Source organism: Passer montanus, unplaced genomic scaffold (genome assembly GCF_014805655.1).
Source record: "Passer montanus isolate IOZ18808 unplaced genomic scaffold, ASM1480565v1 scaffold45, whole genome shotgun sequence".
Lineage (NCBI taxonomy): Eukaryota > Metazoa > Chordata > Aves > Passeriformes > Passeridae > Passer > Passer montanus.
In genome coordinates this window covers 4,683,395-4,704,057 of record NW_024369373.1, presented here as the reverse complement: position 1 = coordinate 4,704,057, position 20,663 = coordinate 4,683,395, and the positions used below count along the sequence as shown (strand labels likewise).

General features: G+C 55.4%; 2 protein-coding genes and 1 non-coding gene across 3 annotated transcripts; all 3 read left to right on the top strand.

Moving 5' to 3' along the window:
• Positions 1–397: 397 nt before the first annotated feature.
• Positions 398–469, top strand: TRNAH-GUG. The gene has a single exon. It is a non-coding gene; the product is annotated as a tRNA-His (tRNA).
• Positions 470–3,112: 2,643 nt separating this feature from the next.
• On the top strand, positions 3,113–9,063 carry LCAT (lecithin-cholesterol acyltransferase). The gene is made up of 6 exons (XM_039721503.1): positions 3,113–3,323; positions 5,689–5,845; positions 6,313–6,428; positions 6,769–6,864; positions 6,952–7,176; positions 7,922–9,063. Exons 1-6 carry the CDS (start codon positions 3,176–3,178, stop codon positions 8,542–8,544), a joined length of 1,365 nt encoding a protein of 454 aa, XP_039577437.1. The 5' UTR covers positions 3,113–3,175; the 3' UTR covers positions 8,545–9,063.
• A 370-nt stretch (positions 9,064–9,433) lies between these two features.
• Positions 9,434–20,590, top strand: LOC120508162 (uncharacterized protein KIAA0895-like). Its single transcript, XM_039721540.1, has 9 exons — positions 9,434–9,448; positions 9,843–10,070; positions 13,965–14,108; positions 15,876–16,039; positions 16,138–16,207; positions 17,913–18,045; positions 18,124–18,429; positions 19,198–19,295; positions 19,790–20,590. The coding sequence occupies exons 1-9, from the start codon at positions 9,434–9,436 to the stop codon at positions 19,952–19,954; spliced, it is 1,323 nt and encodes a 440-aa protein (XP_039577474.1). The 3' UTR covers positions 19,955–20,590.
• Positions 20,591–20,663: the final 73 nt, after the last annotated feature.

The following is a 20,663-nucleotide window of genomic DNA, read 5'->3' as shown; positions in this document are numbered from 1 at the left end:
CTCTTGTATCACTTACATTTAGCTGAAATTATTATAACCCAGACTTTGCTGTGCTGTAGGATGATGACCCCACTGCATGAGGCCCCTCAACAGTGCCGTCCTTTGCAGCAGTCTCATTTCCTGGGTGCCACCCCAGCCCTGCCAGCGCTCTGCACAACTTAGGGCCCCCTTCCACACTGCCAAGGCTCTGAGCAACAGCACCCAAATCCATCTGTATCCTCCTTAATTACCCAGGATTTGCTGGCCAGGGGAGGGGACAGCGCAGGGACGTTCCCGTCGTGGTGCCGGCGGTGGCGGAGCCGGCGGTGGCGGAGCCGGCGGTGGCGGAGCCGGCGGTGGCAGAGCCGGCGGTGGCAGAGCCGGCGGTGGCAGAGCCGGCGGTGGCAGTGTCGCTTCTGCTGTGATCGTATAGTGGTCAGTACTCTGCGTTGTGGCCGCAGCAACCTCGGTTCGAATCCGAGTCACAGCAGCTTTTGTCCGGAGCCGGCAGGGAGGCGGCCCTGAGGGGTTGGAAGATGCCGAGTTTGGGTGACCAGACTCGCACCGACAATGATTTCCCGACCTGCAGTCACCGGGCAGGGAATCACCAGTGGGGCTGCAGTGACACTTCTGGGAAAGCACTCCAGCTTCTCCATTTTCCGGGCAAATGTGAGGATTTAGGAGAATTCCACTTCCCCACAGTTTTGCAGAAAGAGGACCAGAAGCTGCCGTGGGGGTGGGAGGAGGTGGGAGGCAGCAGCTTGCTCAGCTCCTGGCCCCCAGGCCACGCAGGACCTGCCACAGCAGAAGGAAGACAACCAGATTACAGTCCTGCTGCTGGCACTCCCTGCTCCAGGGGAGCAGGATTTTGGTTGCAGGGATGCTTTCACAGCAGAGGCAAACCCCACCCAGAGCTGAGGGGTGACCCTGCCAAACCGTAGGTCTGGGAACTCGAGGAAGAAGCAGATGGAGATCTCTGGGTGCGCCAGGAGATGCTCCAGCCTGGGGAAGCCTTTACCCTTCTGGAGCCTGAATGGAGTCACCCTGTTTGCTTGGACTTGGTGCCCTCTCCTGACAGCCGCGCAGAGCTCGCTCTGTCGGCAGCTTTCAAAGGGGAAGCGACACGAGGGGTGGCACAGGCAGGGTGGCACAGGCAGGGTGGCACAGGCAGCTGAGCCCACGGCTGTGGGGGCAGCACTCAGGCAGATGGGTTCAGGCCTCTGCAGGGCTGGTGCTTGGGAAAAGGAGAGGGTGGAATTTTTTTTTTTTCCTACCACGAAATAGATTTATTTTCTTTTGTATCTTATCCAGAGCAAGAAATGAAGGGGAAAAAAAATCATTGCACATTTACTTTTAGGATTTGCAGTTTATAGGGCATTTACTTGCATGACTTCACACTCCTCCAACATTCATTTAATGAAAACACATATCTCTTTGCTTAGGGAAAGCTCAAAAAGCATTTTTCCATTCTAAAGATAAAACAGGAGGAAGAGAAGACAAACATCTGGAGAAGTTTCCCATTAGCAGCAGCAGTGCCTGCCCCACTTTTACCCAGCTGAGCAGCAGAAACACAAGGAAATATATAACTTCTCATTCCTCTTTTTTTTTTTTTCCCACAGAAAGTCACTGTGATGTGTAAGGCCGCCAAACTTAGCTGAAAAACAATTTACTGTGTTTTAACAAGTGATGTATATTCAGGTTGAAAAACATTTTAAAAATTGACATAAGATGGGGGGTATTTTTAATGCAAAATTGCTTGATTTTCTGTTAAAAGAGTTTCTATTTTGCAAAAATACCCTGAAGTGTCTATACACCTAGAGGGCAGTCCAGAGCTTGACTGGGGCAGCGTGGTGGCCCCACAGGTCACTGCAGCCTCTGCTCTCACACGAACTGTATTCCCCTAAAGTGATGCAGGGCTCTGCTGGGAAACTCCCACTCGTCACCCTCCCAGTGCAAAGGGGTCTCCTGGTGTTCAGCTGGAGCCCCCTGTGTTCCAGGGTGTGCCCACGGCTCTGGCACTGGGCACCGCTGAACGGAGCCCGGCCTCCCTCCCAGCAGGGATGCTCCAGTCCCTTCAGGATCCTTATGGCCATTGTCACGAAGGAAAAAACAATTGCCAGCAGGAACCCAAACTTCAAGAACACTGCCTGAAGTCAGTTGGAGCACCCGAGCACCTTTTCTGGAAGAGGGAGCAGCGGAAACCACAATTCCCGGCTCCTTTCCTTCATCGGCTGCCCCGGGCGCTCCCGTCCCGGCAGGAGAAGATGCCGCTCCTGCCCCACGGCTCCTAAAGGATAAAGCCACCGCCTGAACAGGGGCTTGAACCCTGGACCCTCAGATACCCACCAGTGCCCGTCAGCATCCCTGTCCCACCTCACACTTCCCGGGAGGAAGAAGACATCTTCCCTTCAGCAGGAGAATATGATTTTGCCCCATCCCTTGAAACGTTCAAGGCCACTTTGGGTGGGACTTGGAACATCCTGGTCTAGAGGGAGGTGTCCCTGCCCATGGCAGGGGTTTGAAATGAGATGAACTTTAAGGCCCCTTCCAGCCAGAACGTGTACCCAGTGCAGGCTGAAGCTGCAGGGGCTTCCCCCAGCTGGGGCTGTCACAGAGGGAGCCTTCCAGGGGATACTGGGAGGATGCTGCACAGGGAAGGGGCAGTGCCCAGGATGGCACTGGGGAATGTGGCACTGCCATGTGGCACAAGGAGCTGCCCAGATTTGTCTTTTCCCATCCCAACCCCTCCATCTTCTCCCAGATACCAGGGGCTGGCTGGCCACGCTGGCAGCACCAGCATCCCCTGCCAAGGCAGCAGGAGTGCAGAGGGGCTGTGTTCACTGAGTGAGCAGCCCTGGGGCATCACCCCTAGAGAACCACACAGGGGCAAGGACGTGGCAGCCACCTGAACATGGCAAAGGCACACTGAAGCACCAGGAACTGCTCAAGGTGCAGCACCCCTGAGCAGGGCTCTGGGGCTCTAAAACCCCCTGGCGCTGCTGGACTGGTTCTGACAGGCCATGGCTTGTCCATAAGGCCAGTCCTTCGTCCCTCCCCGTCCCTCCTCCTCCTCACGGCCAGCCCCTTGCAGCTCTCCCCTCCCCTGCAGCCCGGGTGCCTCTTGGCTGGACCTGTGCAGAAATTATAAAAGGCAGTTTGGCCCGGAGCCGTGCGGAGGATCCCGGCCGAGCCCGCCATGGGGAGCGGCGGCGCCGGGGCTGCGCTGCTGACCTTCTCGCTGCTCCTGCAGCCCACGGCCCAGTTCTGGCTCTTCAACGTCCTCTTCCCACCCACCACCACCCCCGAAGCTCCCCCGACAAACAGCACGCCGCCCGTGGTGCTCGGTAAGGTCGCGCCGGCTGTGGGGGGAGCTCCGGCTGCCCTGCAGCCCCCAGAGGGGACAGGGGGGCTGGGGTCCTGTGCTGCTCTGGTGGCTCACTGGGTTTTGGCTGTCAGGGGTCTTGGCTGTCTGGATTGGAGCCACCGAGCGAGGGTGTCACACAGCTCCTCAGTTCCCTCCATTCACCGAGCTGGCCATGCCCAGGTAGGGCCTTTTGGAGCTGAGGGGATAAACTGGGCAGCCCAGGAGGTAAATGGGTCTCTGATGTCTCACACCTGGCCCACAGAGTGTTTTAGGGCTTGTTTGGGTCTGGGGAACTCTGCTGGCAAAGGGACAGGGGCTGCAGCACAGCCTCCTCTGCCACTTCCCAAACAGGCTGCCATTGGTGCGGGGGTGGATCCCCCACCTCTCACTTTCCTGAAGCCCACCCCATCCTGTGGCTGCTCCCACCCCCTGGAGATGGCCAAGTCATCCTCTGCTGCTGCAAAAGAGGATCCATTTAACATCCCAATGCCAGCTCCTGGGGCAAGCCAGCAGGAACAGGGGCACAGGGAGGTTAAAGGAGACGTGGGGGCATCATCTCGGGGAGGTGGAAGCAGCCACCACCAGCTGGTGCCTCTGTGCTGCATGGTTCTGCCTTCCTTTGCCCTGTGCCATCACCAGGCACTTGAGCTCAGGTTTTGCCATGAAAACTCTGCTGAGCAAAGTTGGGGTTTTCCTCCTTTTTCTTGAATCATGATGAATTTCCCCTTGAAAAAAAAGAGAAGGGAAAAGCAGAAGGTCCCTCCCTGCTGCAATGCCAAGGGCTGACCCTGTAAGTTCCCTTCTCAGGGGCATCATGGGGTGCAGGATTCCATGTGCTGGGGTGGTCAGAGGACCCAGCTCACTGTCACCTCTTGTCAGGATTACCTGTGACAGTCAAGCATCTCCTTTTGTGCCCGGTACCAGCCTCAGGCTGTGTTCCACGCCCAGCCAGATGCCCCTTGTGCCACTTGGCTGCCTCCTGCTCCTCTCGGCATCTGCAATCCACCCATCCCCCTGGGCCGGGCGTTCTGGAAACCCCCAGTGCCCTTGGGACCACTGATAACCCCTCTGCCCTCACAGAGCTCCCTTAATAATTACCTAATGTCCTCTGGGAGGGGAGGCAGAGCTCAGAGCTGTGTGCCAGGGGCAGGGGGGTGCTGGCTGTGCACCTTCAGGAGCTGTCAGAGCAGCTCATGTCCTGCTCCTCTTGCTGACCATGCCCACTCCCTACCAGGGCTCTCCTACACCTGTCTGATCCCCACTCAGGTGCTTTGAAGGCAGGACTAGACCCTCCCTGCACCCCTAGGGACGTGCCACAGGCATGGAGGAGCTGTGAGGCAGGTTGAGGAAGGTGACTGCTACATCTCCTGCCCCTCTTGCACGGCACGAGGCACTGAAGGTCCACACCAGCCCCAGCCGTGTATTGCAGGCAAGTCCTTGGACCTGCTGGGGCCTTGGGATTTGTCACCTGGTGCTCCCATTCCACCAGGTTCACTGTCCCCTGCAGTCATTCACCTCTTGTCCTCACCCTCACAGTCAGTGCTGGCACCAGGAGCTGGCTCTTGGCTGGGAAAGCTCTCCATGGTGTCTGATCCCAGCACAGGCACATCTCTCAGGGCAGCAGCAGCAGGACGGGTGTCCCATCCCTGCTGGGAGCCACTCTGACACTCCCACAGGCAGAACAAACACCCTGGTGACTGTCCCCTTCCATGGAGGGTGGCCAGGGCACAAAAATTAACTTGCTTAAAGCTGTGCTGTGCTCCCTGCACACCACTCCCACTGAATTTCTGCCGAGTTCAGTTCCACTCAGCACTGAACCACTTCAGAGCCACCTTGTTCAGCCTGTTTGAAGAGTTTAAAGTTCAGGGAACTCTCCCTGGGAGCTCTGCATCCCTGAACTGACCACTACCCCTGGACAAGGTGCCAGGACTGCATCAGGAATGAGCAGCCCCAAGCAGCACCAATTTCTTCCCCCAGGCTGCAGCAAGGAGAGGAAGGTGGGAACCCATCCCAGGAGGAGGAGCAATCTGGGATACTTTGTGCTGCTGGGGATTTGCATGTTTGTGCCAAGGGTGACAGCTCTGGGGGTCACCCCAAGGAAATGCAGCTCTAGGGGTTCCCAAGGATGAATTTCAGCACTGTTTTCATGCTCACCCAGCACCTCAGCTCCAAGCACCCTCTCTCCTGCGTGGAGCAGGTTGTTCTCCAGGGATGCTGCTCCAGCAGGTGCCCAGCCATCCCCGGGCAACCCCAGGGACTGGGGTAGGCACCAGGCTGGGCAGCCCCACAGGGTCAGTGGGATGGGGTTTGTAAGTGGCTCTGCTCTCCCTCTGTGGTGCCTGCAGTGCCCGGCTGTCTTGGGAACCAGCTGGAAGCGAAGCTGGACAAGCCAGATGTGGTGAACTGGATGTGCTACCGCAAAACAGAGGATTATTTCACCATCTGGCTCAACCTCAACACCTTCCTGCCAGTGGGAGTTGACTGCTGGATCGATAACACCAGGTACCATCCAAGCCTACCATGGCAGCTCCCTGGGGAAGTGACCTACCAAGGATCTCCCTCCCCTCTCCTCCCCCTGGCCATGATCTAGCACACATGGAAAAAAATGGGAGGACCATAGGATTGTTTGGGAATACAAGTGACTGGCTACTGCTCTGAGTGTCTGTCCCTTTCCCAAGTCACTGCCATGTGCTCAAGCCCAGCCAGACCACCCTGAGCACCCACCGGAGATGCTGCCATCCTGCCCAGGGCTGCAGGGTCAGGGGGCTGTGGCAGCTGGTTCCACCAGAGCCTCCTGTCCCAGGATGCCAGGAGAGCAGAATGGACTCTGGCTGGGCTCCAGTGCACCTCACATCCACACAAGGCTTGGAAACAGCCAGGTCCAAGCCACTACCCAGTGATCTCCACCCCAGCCCTGTGTTCTCCATGGGGACATGGCTCTTCTGCCACCTCCTGTCCTGTCCCCACAGGGTGGTGTACAACCGAACCTCTCGGAAAATGTCCAATGCCCCAGGGGTGCACATCCGTGTTCCTGGCTTTGGCAAGACCTATTCTGTGGAATACCTGGATCAGAGCAAGCTGGCAGGTGAGAGGGGGAGAGGCCAGGGTGTCTGGGGATCCCACGTGCTCCCTGCAAATGGGGAGGTGTCCCTGTGTCTCCAGCAGGGACCGGTTCTGCAGAGAGCCCAGGGCAGGGGGACTGAGGGACATTAGCCTGGGGGACACACTCCAGTTGGGTGCTGGCAGGGAGCCCCCCATCCTTGACCCCAGGACTCAATGGGATGCACGGAGTCACTACCCTTGGCTGGAGCCACTGAGTTGCAGGGCTTACCAGGGAACATTTCGACCATGACCAGGACCAGAATGGAAAAATCCAGACAAGAGAAGAGCACAGACTAATTCCCGCTTGTTCCCTCTGCCCACAGGCTACCTGCACACCATGGTGCAGAACCTGGTGAACAACGGCTACGTGAGGGACCAGACGGTTCGGGCGGCCCCCTACGACTGGAGGGTTGGACCCCGTAAGTCTGGGGGTTGTGGCCAGGCCCCCCACGCACAGAGGGAAGCAGGATGACCCTCATTCCATCATGCTCCCCTCTTGTCCGCAGAGGAGCAGCCCGAGTACTTCCAGAACCTGAAGGCGCTGATCGAGGAGATGCACGACGAGTACCAGAGACCCGTGTTCCTCATCGCCCACAGCATGGGCAACCTGCACGTCCTCTACTTCCTGCTGCAGCAGACCCAAGCCTGGAAAGATCAGTACATTGGGGGGTTCATTTCCCTGGGAGCCCCCTGGGGAGGCTCCGTCAAGCCCCTGCGTATCCTGGCATCCGGTGGGTGACTCCTCGTGCGCAGCCACCTCTTTGTTTTCCTTCCCTCCTGCAGGAATGCAAGGGTGGTGGTGGGCAGGGAAAGGGCACAGTGGTGAAAGAGGTGGGGGACCCAGTTTCCTGTTTAGCCTCTTTGCAGCCCAGAAAGCCACAGTCACTTGCCTAATGCTGACTGCCCAGAATATCTACAAGTCACAAGTCCAAAAATGCATGAGATTAAAAATCATGTGCTTGAAGGTTTTAACATCTGGCCCCTTGCATCACCCTTAAGTCACCTGCTAATATTTTTCTCTGTTGCCACAAGAGCCAGAGATATTTTTAAGGTCATCTGCAGTCATTCCATGGTCTTAGGACTCCAGACATGCCAAAAAATATAAAGGCTTGAAGGAAACGTGCAAGTTGGCCACTTATTACTGCTTGCTCCTGTCCCTGCAGGCAGGTGTGGCAGTGCCAGTGTTGCAGGGAATGTTCAGGGCTGGGTTGGTCTGTGCCATCACACGTCCAGGTTTGTCTCCTTTGAGCAGCTAGAGATGTGGAGAGAAGAGTTTGGAAGGCTGTTCTTGATATCTGCAGGCAGGGGGGAAAGGAGAGGACGAAAGGTTATGGGCAGGGCAAGAGCTGGGCTGGAGAAGGCCAGGGGACAGTGGTGTGTCACTGTGGGGAGCGCTGATCCCGCCCAGCTGCCCAAAGGCTCTCTGTGTGGGGACATTGTGGTGCCATTTGTGATGAGCCCTCGCGTGTCCCGCAGGTGACGAGCAGGGCATCCCACTCATGTCCAACATCAAGCTCCGGGAAGAGCAGCGCATGACCACCACCAGCCCCTGGATGTTCCCCACCACCCTGGCCTGGCCCGAGAGCCACGTTTTCATCTCCACTCCCTCCTACAACTACACCTACCGCGACTACCAGCGCTTCTTCACCGACGTCAACCTGGAGGACGGCTGGTACATGTGGGAGGACATGAAGGACTTGCTGAAGGATTTGCCCCCTCCCGGGGTGGACACGTACTGCCTCTACGGCACAGGCTATCCCACCGCAGAGACTTACATTTACGATGAGCGTTTCCCTTACGAGGACCCCGTGGACATAATTTATGGCGACGGGGACGACAGCGTCAACACCCGCAGCTTGGAGCTGTGCAAGCGATGGCGGGACCAGCAAAAGCAGAAGGTGTACGTCCAGGAGCTGCGAGGCGCCCACCACTTCAACATGGTCTTCAGCAACCTGACCCTCAGTTACATCAATGAAATCCTGCTGGGGAGCAAAGAGGAGCAGGGGGAGCCGGGGCAGGCGAGATCCAGCCCAGAGGCTGGGAAGTTGGGGAAGATCCTACGTGAGCACAAGGTGCGTAAGGAGCCCAAAAAGAACTGAAAGGAGGGAGGGCCAGCTTCCCTCCATGATGGCAGGCACCACAAACTGCCGTGCAGGGGAGCAATGGACTTGGAGATGAGTTTGGAAGGAAGGCGAGCAAGACCAACAGCTCGGGTGGATGGGCTGGCACCCACTTCCACACTGATTGGTTCTTCTTTTGGGAACGGTGATTAATTTTACTTCAGAGGCTTGTCACTTCCCACCAGCGGGTGGATAATTAACCATGCTGCCAGCTCATTAACATCACACTTGTGAATTCCAGTGTACACACAAGCCCTTGTCGCTAGCAAGCCATTTTTAGGCACTTTAGAGGCTGTGGACCTGTGGTGCTGTAGCTTCTGCTCACTTGGGACAGAGCAACTCACTTAAGAAGAGCAGGTTCTGACTTACCAGGTGGTCACAGAGGTAGCAGGGGGGTAGCACAGTAGGTGTGGCTTACAGAGCAGTGAGCTAGGCTCCTTGGGCAAGACCAACTCGAAATCAGCAGATTTACAAAATAATAAACACACTTTGCTTCTATGTGCTGAGCCTGCCTTGTCCTTCAGAGCGGGATGGTGAATCCAGCCATAACCAGAAAGTGAGGTGCTTGCTGCCTGCAGGCACTCCAGGAGACAGGATTTCGGGGAAAAACACAAGTCTAGTGATGCACCTGGGGTTGGTGATGCGACCAGGGCTGGCAACGTGATGTGGGTGACAATGTGGTTGGGGTTGGTGACATAACCGGGGTTGGTGGTGCTACTGGAGCACGATGCAACTGGTGCTGGCAGAGCAACTGGGATGGAAATAGAACCAGCAATGGAAATGCAGCTGGGATGGAAATAGAACCACCAAGGGAAATGCAGCTGGGATGGAAATAGAGCCGGCCTTGGCAATGCAGCTGTGACTGGCGATGCAGCTGGGGCTGGTGACACAGCTTGGGGTGGCGATGCAGCCCAGGCAGGAGATGCAAACAGGGTGGGGATGCAGCTCGAGGCTGGCGATGCGGCCGGGCTGGCAGAACACATGCGGTGACACAGCGGGGGTTGGCCACGCAACCGAGGCAGCAATGCAGCCGGGACAAGCAGTGCAGGCGGGACCGGCTGTGCCTCCGGGCCTGGCGATACCGCCGGGGCCGGGGCCGGGGCCGGGGCTGTGGCCGTGGCCGCTCCCGGTCCGGCGGTGCCGCCGTGCCCGTGTCTCTCCCGCGTCGCGGAGCGCAGCGCTCGGGGCCGGGCGCGGCTCCGCCGCCGCGGGGCGGGGCGGGGCAAGGCGGAGAGGGGCGGGGGGCTCCCCCCGCGCTCCCCCCCCCCTCGCTNCAGAGGGCCGCCGCCTCGCTGCCGCACATCGCGCGGGGCCGCGGCGAGGAGGGCGGCGGGCGGCGCAGCCCCTGCCTGCTCGTGGCGCTGCGGCCGCGGAACGTGGAGGCCGAGCGGGAGCGGTTCTTCCGCGCCAGCTTCGCCTACGACCCGCAGTTCGAGTACGCCGAGCCCGTGCCCGCCGCCGTGCTGGACAAGTACGGGGCCGCCTCCGACCGCTTCGTGGCTCAGGTGAGGCGGGGCCGGGAGGGATGCTCGGCCTGGGAGGAGGAGGAGGAGGAGGAGGAGGAAGGAGGGAGGGTGTGGGAGGGATCCTGGTGGGGCTGGCCTGTAGATGGTCCATGGTCCGTAGAATTCTGGAATGGTTTGGGTTAGAAGGGGTTCGAAAGACCCTTTCTGCATTTTAGAATGACCCCACACACCCTGCCGTGGACAGTGACATCTTCCACCAGATCGGTTGCTCCAGGTCCAATCCAACATGGCCTTGAACGTTTCCAGGGATGGAGCAGCCACGGCTTCTCTGGGCAGCCTGTGCCAGTGCCTCGTCACCTTCACAGGGAAGGATTTATTCCTAATGTCCAGCTTAGAACCAACCTCAGTCAACACCATTCCCCCTGGACCGTGTGAAACCTTGCCTTCTTTCCTTCCCAGCTGGTGCCTCATCTCTCTCCCCTTAGCACCTTTTGTGTCCTGCCTTCATTACACTCACCCTGTGATTTCTTAAACCTCAGCTTTTAGTAACCTCACCTGCCTGCAGGAATGGTACATGCTCTGTGGTGACATGGGTCATGCTGTGCTGGCTGTTGGATGGGGCTTTGAGCAGCCTGGTCTGGTGGAAGGTGCCCCAGCCCATGGAGGAGGACTGGAACTAAATGATCTCACATGTCCCTTTCCACCCAATCCAGTCTGTGTTTCTGTGATCAGAGTGGCTCCTGCTTGTGCTGGGAGCTGTGCTCCATCAGGGACACCTTGCTGGTATGCTTTTGCACTTGTTGCTGTAGAACTGACAGCAGAGGAGCTGGAGCACATGGGTGACAGCATGGGAAGTGCTCCTTAGCCTGAATTACCTGGTGGTTAAGTCTGGCTTGTTTTAGGGAAGGCCTAAAGGTTGCCCAGTGCAGCAGCATCCTTAAGGCAGAAGCAAACATGGTCAGTAATGACATTAATTGGTGAAGACACCACTTAAGGAGTCTGTATTGTTTTGCTTAACTGTTTCCTTGGCTTATACTCTACTAAAACATTTCTGAGTTGCTCTCTGCCATGGGGATGGCACTGAGGAAACAGCTCCTGGTCATTCAACAGGTCAGAAGAGTCAGGAGTTTGCTTCCAGGGTGCTGTGCCCACAAACAAGCCTTTTGTGGCTGCAGGAGTAGAGCTGCTCTGTCCCTTCACCCTGTGCTTGGAGCTGAGAGCCTGGCTGTGTCCCAAAACCAGTTTGCAGCTGGGATGAGCATCCTGCCTCTAGGAAGAGCATCCTTCCTGCCACGTGAACCAGTGAGCAGATAAAAACCCCCTCTTATCCCACATTCACACACCAGAGGTGTTTCTTTGCACCTCTCAGTCGGGAGTTACTTGTTCAAGTAACAGCTTCCTCCCTGATTTATTTATTGTTTTTTGAATGTTTACTTTTCCCCGCATCACTGCCCCTGTCTCTGCCTGGATTATTACCCAGATGATTCAGGCCCTTTCTGTGAGCAGTTTGTCATTCCCAGTGTGTGCCATACCTCTGCCCCAGATGAACTGGTGCCAGCAAGGCTCTTGCAGGGGAGACACTCTGACGCCTGCAAAGGCCTCTCAGCTTTTGGCATTTCCCTCCTGTATTTTGTTCCCTGAGTCGTGCAGTAGAATGAGTTGCTCAGAGCTCTTTCACCCTGTGCTTTTTCCTTCGGTGCAGTTGGCTTGCAGCAGAGTAAAAGATGAATAATTGAGGTTATTTTTCTCTGGGCAGTGCTTTGAATGAATGGAATGAAGGTTTGTGACCACTGTGGATCCTGGAAGCTTTTGCATGAGATACTAAGTGTTGAGTGTTTGTGCCAATGTTTCTCCAGGTTTTCTGGTGAGGCTGGGGTGGGACAGCATTCCTGGCACTGTTCCTCTGCTCTTACCCTGCAGTAACCTCCTTCCAGCCTCTTTTATTTTGGGAAGCATTTTTCATTGGCAGCTAACTCTTAGCTATAAACTGCTTTTATTTCAAAGACCTTCGTTAATAATGGAGATTAAATAAATAAGACATTTTGCTAAGTCAGCATCCTTGGACAGGAGCAGACAAATCAAAACCACCTCCCTGCTTCCAGCTGCTCTGCTTGTGCTGTTATTTTATTTTCTTAATAGAAAACTTAAATGAGCCAGGAGGATTCCTCCAGCCCTGTGGAGGCTCATCACCCTGGAGATCACATCCCTGGTTTGCCACGTGGATTTGAGTGGCACCTGCACAGAGCTGGAGGATTTGTTATCCCACTGCAGATGTTGGGTGCATGATCTGGGGATGCTCAGAACATTAAACTTGGAATCTCAGGAATTTTGCTCACCAGGATGTGCTCTGAAGGTCGGGAAGGAGCTCTCTGGTTGTCTGACTTCTGGGCACCAGCTGTGCTGGGTTTCTCTTGGCTCAGTGATTTGGGTCCCCTGGGAGGAGAGAGAGCAAGTGGCTGACAGAGGTGGGAGGATGAAAGGTTGTTTTTCTGCAGTGGTCAGCTGAAGGTACCTTGCAGTGCTGTAAAAATGAGTCTGATTGTTCAGCAAACAAAGCAAAAAAAATCCCAAAAACCCCCACCCCAGAAAACAAAACTGAACAGAAAAACTGTGCACAGCTTCTCCTGGAAAGACTCAGTAAATGACTTGAGAATAAAAACCAGCTGTGAAAACTGCCCAGGGAAGGAAAATCAGGACCTTGTGCAGGGATAGAGGAGGTTACTCACCAGATGCAGACCCAAAGCCCCTCTTAGGATCACAGAATTGTTTAGATAGGATAAGACCCTTAAGATCAAGTCCAGCTGTTCCTTAAGCACTGCCAATCCCACCACTAAACCATGTCCCCAAATGCCACATCTACATCTTTTAAATATCTCCAGGGATGGTGACTCCACTGCTGCCCTGGACAGCCTGTTTCAATGCTTGACAACCCTTTCCATAAAGAATTTTTTTCTGATATCTGATCTAAACCTCCCCTGGCACAACTTGAGCCATTTCCTCTTCTCTTATGGGGTGTTGGATGATTTGAGCACCACTACTGGTGGTGAGCACCCATCTCCTGATCCTGGGTAACCTTAGGGACTAGGGAGGGACAACAAGTGGTCCAGGGCTGGGAAGCTTGGCAGCAGCCCAGCCAGGCTTGCAGATGCAATAAAACTGCTGGAAAAACTCCAGAACTGCTTGAAAGTCATCTGCTTTGGAATATGTACTAATATAATATGAATATAATGTCTAATATTAATATATTGATATATATTCAAATGGCTGGAGAAAGTAATTGCTGGAAAATGTCTGCAATGGAAGCACACTGTTTGGAGAGGAAGTGTACTAATAAATGTTCATATTTTATAGATGCTCCATAAATGTTAATGAGAATAATGGAGCACGTGATGCTTTTATTAGAAGGCTGCTGGGTGTAGAGCAGGCTGGTGGTGCTGAGATGCTGTTTGAAGCAGCATCACTGCAGAGGGTGATGCACAGCCTCACTGCTGAGCTTGGAATTCAGCCCTGGAGTAAGAAACTCTGGGAGTAAAAAGCGAGCTCAGAAGCTGGAGATCTTTGTGCAAGCACTGGAGTTTGCAAGGAGAACTGAAAGCAGAAAAGACTGAGAATAATCATGGATTTAACCACACTGCGACGATGCAGTTTCACTTCTGCTTTGCTCCATTTCTGCAAGAGATGCCTGCAGGGGTGACAAAGGGCAGAAAGAATATGCTGTGGGTCGTGCTGATTGTGTGAAGTGTCCGTCTGTCCTGGTGGCCACCTCCAGCCAGCTCAGTCTCCTTGGTTTTTTAGGCCGTGCGAAACCACGTGGTGTTTTACTGGCGTTACTCAGGGGCTGCCTTCACTGGCTGTGCTGCACGTGGGATTTTAGGCTGTGTTTGTAAGCGAGGAGGTGTTTGTGCTTATGTTGGTGCTCTCTGTGTGCCACAGGCCATCAGGATCATTCGTACTGTGCTGGAGAAGTACGGCACCTACGAGAGCTTCGAGGTGGCCACGGGCGGGCGGCTGCTGAGCAAGTGCCAGATCTGGTCCGTGATCCGAAAGTACATGCAGAAGGAGGGCTGTGTGGGAGAGGTAACCCGTGTCCCTGCTTTATCACTTGTAAAACAGCAATATTTATTTTCTGATAAAAAAGGACTCTGATTAAGAAATGTTTTGGTCACAAAGAGGAAGCTTTTCTGCGCTGAGCAGTGGTGTCCTTTCACCCCCAGCTTCACATACCCCAGCTTTAAGACGTGGGTGCTGGTTCCCCACAAACTTCCTGTGATGTTTTCCACGTGTATCTCCCTTCTGTGCTTGAGAGAGAGGGAGCAGCTGCTGCTTGTCTGCATGGCCAGGAGCCTTTTGCTACGTGCATGAGGCACCAATTACTGTTGGGAAGCATCTCTTGCTGTTGGCAGTGGGAGGGCAGACTTCTCCAGCAGCTGCCTTAACCCACATGTCCAAAAGCAAAGCCAGGGGAAGAGATTTCCTGCTGTCCTGCAGCACATACAGGTTATGGTGCTTTGAAACCCCAGGCTTGGGTTTTAAGGCTGGGAAATACGTGGTTAAGATACAGCAGTAGCCACGTGGGTTGGAGCCAGGGGAGAAGTTCGACATCTCCTAACCTGGTTTCTCTGCACTCCCTGCAGCATCCAGCATGGAGCATGCCACAGCTGCCATTCAGGAGCTTTTTCTATCCCTTCTGCCAGCAAGGTGTGGGCACAACACTGCCACCATCCTGAGTTCAAAGTCTGAGAAGGATTTCTGGACCTGGCTTTGTTGGGTTGGCTTGCAGGGCTCCCTGGGGCTGCTGGCTGCAGGGCAGGGACTGTGCAGTGCTGGCTGGTGTGGGGGCTTCCTCACCACTGCTTCTTGGCCAGACTCTATTTCTTGCCTCTGATTTTTCACCTCTGTCTCCAAAGAGGGTTATTGGTGAGTAGTTCCCCAAGGTATCACCTCGCCCAGTGGTACCCAGTGCATTCCATGCAGGCAAAGCAGGAATGAGTGCTCCCCTGAGGTTCCTCCTCCCCAAGGAATTTAATTTCCTCCTCAAACACCCTTGGTTTGCTGTGATGCGTCCTGAGGGTGTTCCTGGGATGTGGATTTGGCACCTTGGTCCTCCTAAGCCTTTGCCTGGGACAGAACAGATTTCTGCAGATGTTTCCCTGTAATTCATCTGCCTTTGAGTGCCCAGAACCAGTCCCAATACTCAGCCAAGCAGCTGCCAGTCTTAGAGACCTGCACTTACAACTCCCTAATTGAGCTCTCTCAGGTTTATTAATTGATTAAATTCAGCTACTCTGTTCTCCATTAATTGAGCCCTGGCTGGGCAGAAAGCCATTGATTTCTTACATATTGGTGTACAACTGGCTTCCTTCCAGCCCTGTGTAATTGTCCCTGTGCTCAGGGCTATGGGGTGCTGGACTCAGTGAACCCTGTGGGTCCCTTCCAGCTCAGGACATTCTGTGATTCCAGGCAATGCAGAGTTCAGTCACTGTTTGCACATCAGTGTGGCTGTTTTATCTGGGGCTTTTGATATGTGCTTTGGAAACAATGAAAGCATTGGTTTGTTCCTTTCTGTCCAGTGGAAATTTTGCTGGATGTGTCTGGGGTAGGGAAGAGAGAAGGGTTTCACCTGCTCTCCATACAGCCATGTTGGCAGAACTCGCTCCCTGTACAGCACCAAAACTTGTTGAAACTTCTGCATCACTGATAATCTCACACCTGTGGGGGAACTGGGTGGTTTCAGGCGTGTCTCCCTCCCTGCACCTGTACCTCTGATTCCTGACTTTCACCACCTGTGCCCTGTCTGTTCTGCTGTGCCCTGACACCTACTAACGGTGATGGCTTGCTTAAAAGAGAAGAAGCTCCTCTGGGGGTAGAGTTAGCCCAGAGCACGAGCAGCTGGTGTGTCCCTGCCCTCGGGCAGTCCTGGTGGCAGCCTCTGCAGCTGCCCTTTGTCCCCAGCACCGATTGGCAAAGGCAGGATCTGCTTCCCAGCACCGCAGGCAGCGCGCTCCTGGGTAAGTGCTCATGCTGGAATTAAATTTGTGCCCTCAAAAGCTGCTTCATTGGGGTCCAAGCTGCAGATCCTGAAGCTCCTCTGCTTTTCTTCTGACAGACATGATGCTGCCAGAGGTTTCCCTGTGGATTTCAGTGGGCTCACAGCTTGCAGCAGAGATGCCCCACTGGTAAGTGCTGCATGGCAATCCTTGGGGTTGTGGAGTACTGTCAGCCTAAACAGTGCTAGCTGGTGTCTCTTGGGATCCCACCAATGGCCTCCCTCCACCTCTGAGCTGCTTGCTCAGTGTCAGAGGTCCTGAGCAGTGCCAGGAGAGACAGAACATACCCCAGTGCCTTGGGGACCACCAGAAGCCTTCCCTTGGTTCCTGGGGATCAGCTCTTTCTCCATCAGTGCATTCACCAAAGCTGAGCAAAACCATGGAGCACAAGGATGCACTGGGGATGCTGCCCAGAATGAGAGAGGTCACAGGCCTGGGGAGCTGGTCCTGCTGCTCTTTGGCTGGAGCTGCAGCCCTGGTTGTGTCTGCAAAGATGGAGGCAAAACAAGGCAAGTGGTGCTGCTCAGCAGGATGAGTTTTTGTAGCAGAAGAGCTGCAGTGGGCAGCATAAGAAGCTGTGGTTTCTGGCACTGCCCAGAGTCCCTTTCCATTGCTCCTGGATGGCTGGTGCTGCACAAGGAGTCAGAGGTGAACTGACAAGGCTCAGCATTGGAGGGATTCATTTTCACACTGGGATATTTTGACCCAGGTAAGCAGTTGCCCTGTAAGTATTTTATGCTGTTTGTTTGCCCAGTGGTGGACTCTGTTAGGCTGAACTTTTGGCTTTCATAATTATAATAAATCTGACTTAAAGCAAATCAATTCGGTCTCCTCTCTTTTTTAACAAGAATTGTCATGTAGTAACACAGGCACTTTTTCATCCTGAAAAGTGTCAGTTATGAAATAACTGGTGGTTTGTAGAGTTAATAGGTATGTAGGGGATTTTGATTGCTATCCTGAGGTTTGCCACTGTCAAACCTTGGATGCAAGAGCTCCAGGGACCATCCTCTGGTGATGCTGCAGCTTTGACTTGCTGCAGGTCTGAAGTCAGGTGGTCAGAAAGTGCTGCTGGCTGGCAAGTTAACTTCTGGTGAGCATCTCTCTTGGCTCCAGCACCTGTGATAGCCAGGTTTCTCAAAATACCACTTTTCTTCATAAAGATACTGAATAGTCTTACACATCCAATGTCCATCCCTGCTGGGAGTTGTGGCCAGCACACACAGTTCCTCCTGTGAGGGTGGACTGGCATGGAGCCATCCTCACTGCTCATGTCTTGAAGCCTCAAATGAGAGAATCTGTGGAGAAGTCCACGAAAATGGAACCAGAGCCTTGGATCCCTCAGGAGATGTTTCTTGGGGAGTGCAGAGCCTTTACAAAGCTGGTGCTGCTGGGTGTTCAGAGTGGGGCTGTTCTGATGGCCAAAATTCCTGCCCGTGGGGATGCAGAAGGGGGACCAGGCAGGTCTCCAGAGGATGTCTATCCCACAAAAGTGTGGGGAGCCCGTGGGAACAAGCCTGGGGCCAGAGGGGTGCTGCAGGAGGCTGCCCAGGAGCTGCCTGCTCCCCCCACAGTGCCTGCTCAGCTCTGTTGGCTGTAAAGAGATTAAAGGAGCTACTTCATCCCTGCATGAGATCATCCCTCTCCTCTCATTATGCCCCCACCCCAGTGGCTCTTGCTGTCTGCCATTCCCCTGGGGGGCTGCAGCACAACCCAGCGATGGTGCAGCAGTGCCATCCGTGGTGTCACTGGGTTTTTCTGACCATCTGCCACCACCTCAGCCTCTGCTGAGAGCCAAGCCCCGGCTCACGGCCCCTGCCTCCTGCTCCTCCTGCAGGTGGTGGTGCAGCTCACCGACGACCTCCTGTCCCAGGCAGTGATGATGGTGGAGGACAGCCGGCCCACGCTGGCCATCAACCTGGCAGGAGCCCGGCAGCACTGGCTGGAGGGGATGCTGCGCCACGAGATAGGTCAGCGGGGCTGGCTGAGGGTGTGGGCACGGCTGGGGGGGCTCCGGGCATCCATTCACTCCTGTCCCCTCTCCCCAGGCACCCACTACATCCGCGGGGTCAACAACACCCGGCAGCCCTGGCACAGCTCCGAGGGCCGCAAGCAGTACAGCCTGAAGCCCGCCAACCCCACGGAGGAGGGCTTGGCCAGCCTGCACAGCGTCCTGTTCCGCAAGCAGCCCTTCCTGTGGCGGGCAGCCCTGCTCTACTACACCATCGAGCGCGCCAGCCGCCTCTCCTTCTCTGCCCTCTTCCAGGACCTGGAGCAGTACGTGCAGGACGCTGGTGTCCGGTGGGAGTACTGTGTGCGGGCCAAGCGGGGCCAGACGGACACCTCACAGCCAGGTACACCTGGGGGGCGGCCATGGAGGTTTTGGGAGAATTCTGTTTACGTATTTTATATATTTCTTTTTTGTTTTTCTAAGAAAAAGAGTGTGGTATGTTCTGCAGTTGTGTAGGTTGAGCATCACCGGTCCTGTAGAGTGTGAGTTGGCACAGGCAGCCAGAACAGGCACCAACTCGTGGCTAGAACACAAAAAGTAAATTTATTTGCGTTGCCTCGCTAACTGGGGGATCCCCAGAGCAACGCCCAACACCTGGGCAGAGGAACACAAGATCAGAGGGTCACCAGCCTGCTGTTCACAAGCTTATCAAGAGTTACACCCAGGTGCAAGGTCACTTGAGCAATTTACAATCCTCCAGATCAGTGTTTTGCTTTTAACCCTTTCCTCCCAACACAGCCACAGCACCCAGTCCCCATATCCCTCCCTATCCCAAGCACCACTCTCCCTGTCCCATGGGAGTGACTTGCACAAGCTCTTGGAGAAGCAGCAGGCAAAGGACAGGAAACATTTGGATAGATTTGGATGCTTGCAGTGGTTTACCCTTTAAAAAATTACTTGGGAATTACTTGGGAAGTATCCCGGTGGGGTTTGTGGCTTTGGCTGCACCCGGCTGCCTCCCAGTGCTCACCCCTTGGGACACAGCAGACCTGAGCCCTGGCACACTCGTGGGCAGTGCCCTCACTCTGGTTCTTGTGGTCAGCAAACGTTCAGGCAAGTGGAGGGTGGTGGAAGGCAGGAGCCCTCTCCCAGGCCTCTTCTGCTGTTCCAGGCTGTTTCAGTAAGGACCAGGTGTACCTGGACGGGATTCTCCGCATCCTGCGCCACCGGCAGACCATCGACTTCCCACTGCTGGCTGCACTTGGAAAGGTAGGAGCCAGGGGGAGGGTGGGGCAGGGAGGGGCTGATCCCACAATCCCATCCCACCCCAAAGCTCACACAGGCTCCCTCAGTCTCATGGCTTCCCAAAAACCAGCCCTTGCCTGGCAGCCCTTCAGCTTTGTCTTTCCCTGAGCTCATGGATCTCTGTGTACCAGGGAAAGGCTGTGCTGGGTATGATGCAAGGAAGGACAGGACAATCCATAATCCTCTGCGGGAGACCTTTGGGAAGAGGCTTAACCCAGCAGGTTAAGCCTTTCTGGCTCTTGGCCACAGCAGTCCTGCTGTCACCTGTCCTTGCAGTGACCGAAAATTACCAAACCACAAATCCTTGCAAATCCCACACCCCCAGCCGCTCTCCTACTGCCTCCCCATGAGCAGCAGGGATGTTTTGACTGACCCAGGGGGGCTGCAAGGGCACCAGATGCCCCCATGGCACCTGCCAGGGTTTGGGATGGAGGGGACTGACCCACATGTCCTGCCAGGTGTCCTATGAAGATGTGAATCGGCTGAAGAAGTTTGGGGTGCTGGAGAAGGCTCGCATCCCACACTTCATGCAGGATCTGGAGCGCTACATGAAGCAGCTGGATCACATTGTCACCACCAACGGCCTGGATGAGGAAGAGCTGGAGCAGCTGCTGCCTGACTGAGGGGCACCCCCGAAGCAGCACCCCGAGGGTGTCATGGTGCTGTTTGTTGGGTATTTCTTGGGGCTGCAGCAGAGGGCAGAGCCCGAGGCGGGCGCTGTGCATGTAGCGCTGTGTAGGGTAGCGCGGCCAAGGGCCCGTGTGGTTGTGTTGATGTGTCCCCTGCATCGTCCCTGTGTGTTTTGGGGATGCCTGTGCTGCTCCACGTGGCTCTGGGGAGCCAGAGAAGAGGGTTCAGGGAGAGCGAGGGCAGAGTTGGGGCGATGTGCTGCTCCCCGAGTGCAGAAGGCTGTGCTGGGGGGGTTGCAGTGGGGGGATTGCTGTAGGGTACCAGGAGTGCTCCCAGCACTGTGGGGGCACCTGCTTGGGGCCAGAGACAGGGCTGGGGGCTCTGGGCTGTGCCTGGCAGGGAATAAGGGCTGGACTGCACCCAGATTGCCCCATGGATGCCTTTTCCACTCCCTACCCCTTCCCTCATGTCCTCCCCCAGCAGCAGGAAGGACTTTCATCCCCCATTACCAATCTCTGCCCAGCTCTGCACCCCAACTACAGCCACCCTGCCTGGCTTTGAGGACTCAGGGTGGGGACTGGGCTTGATGTTAGGAAAAAAGCGTGTAATAAAGGTGATGTAATGGAAAATACGTGTGGGCAAAAGGTTGTGGATAGCATCAAAACCCAGGCTGGCACCACTGTGAACACCCACCGTGCCTCT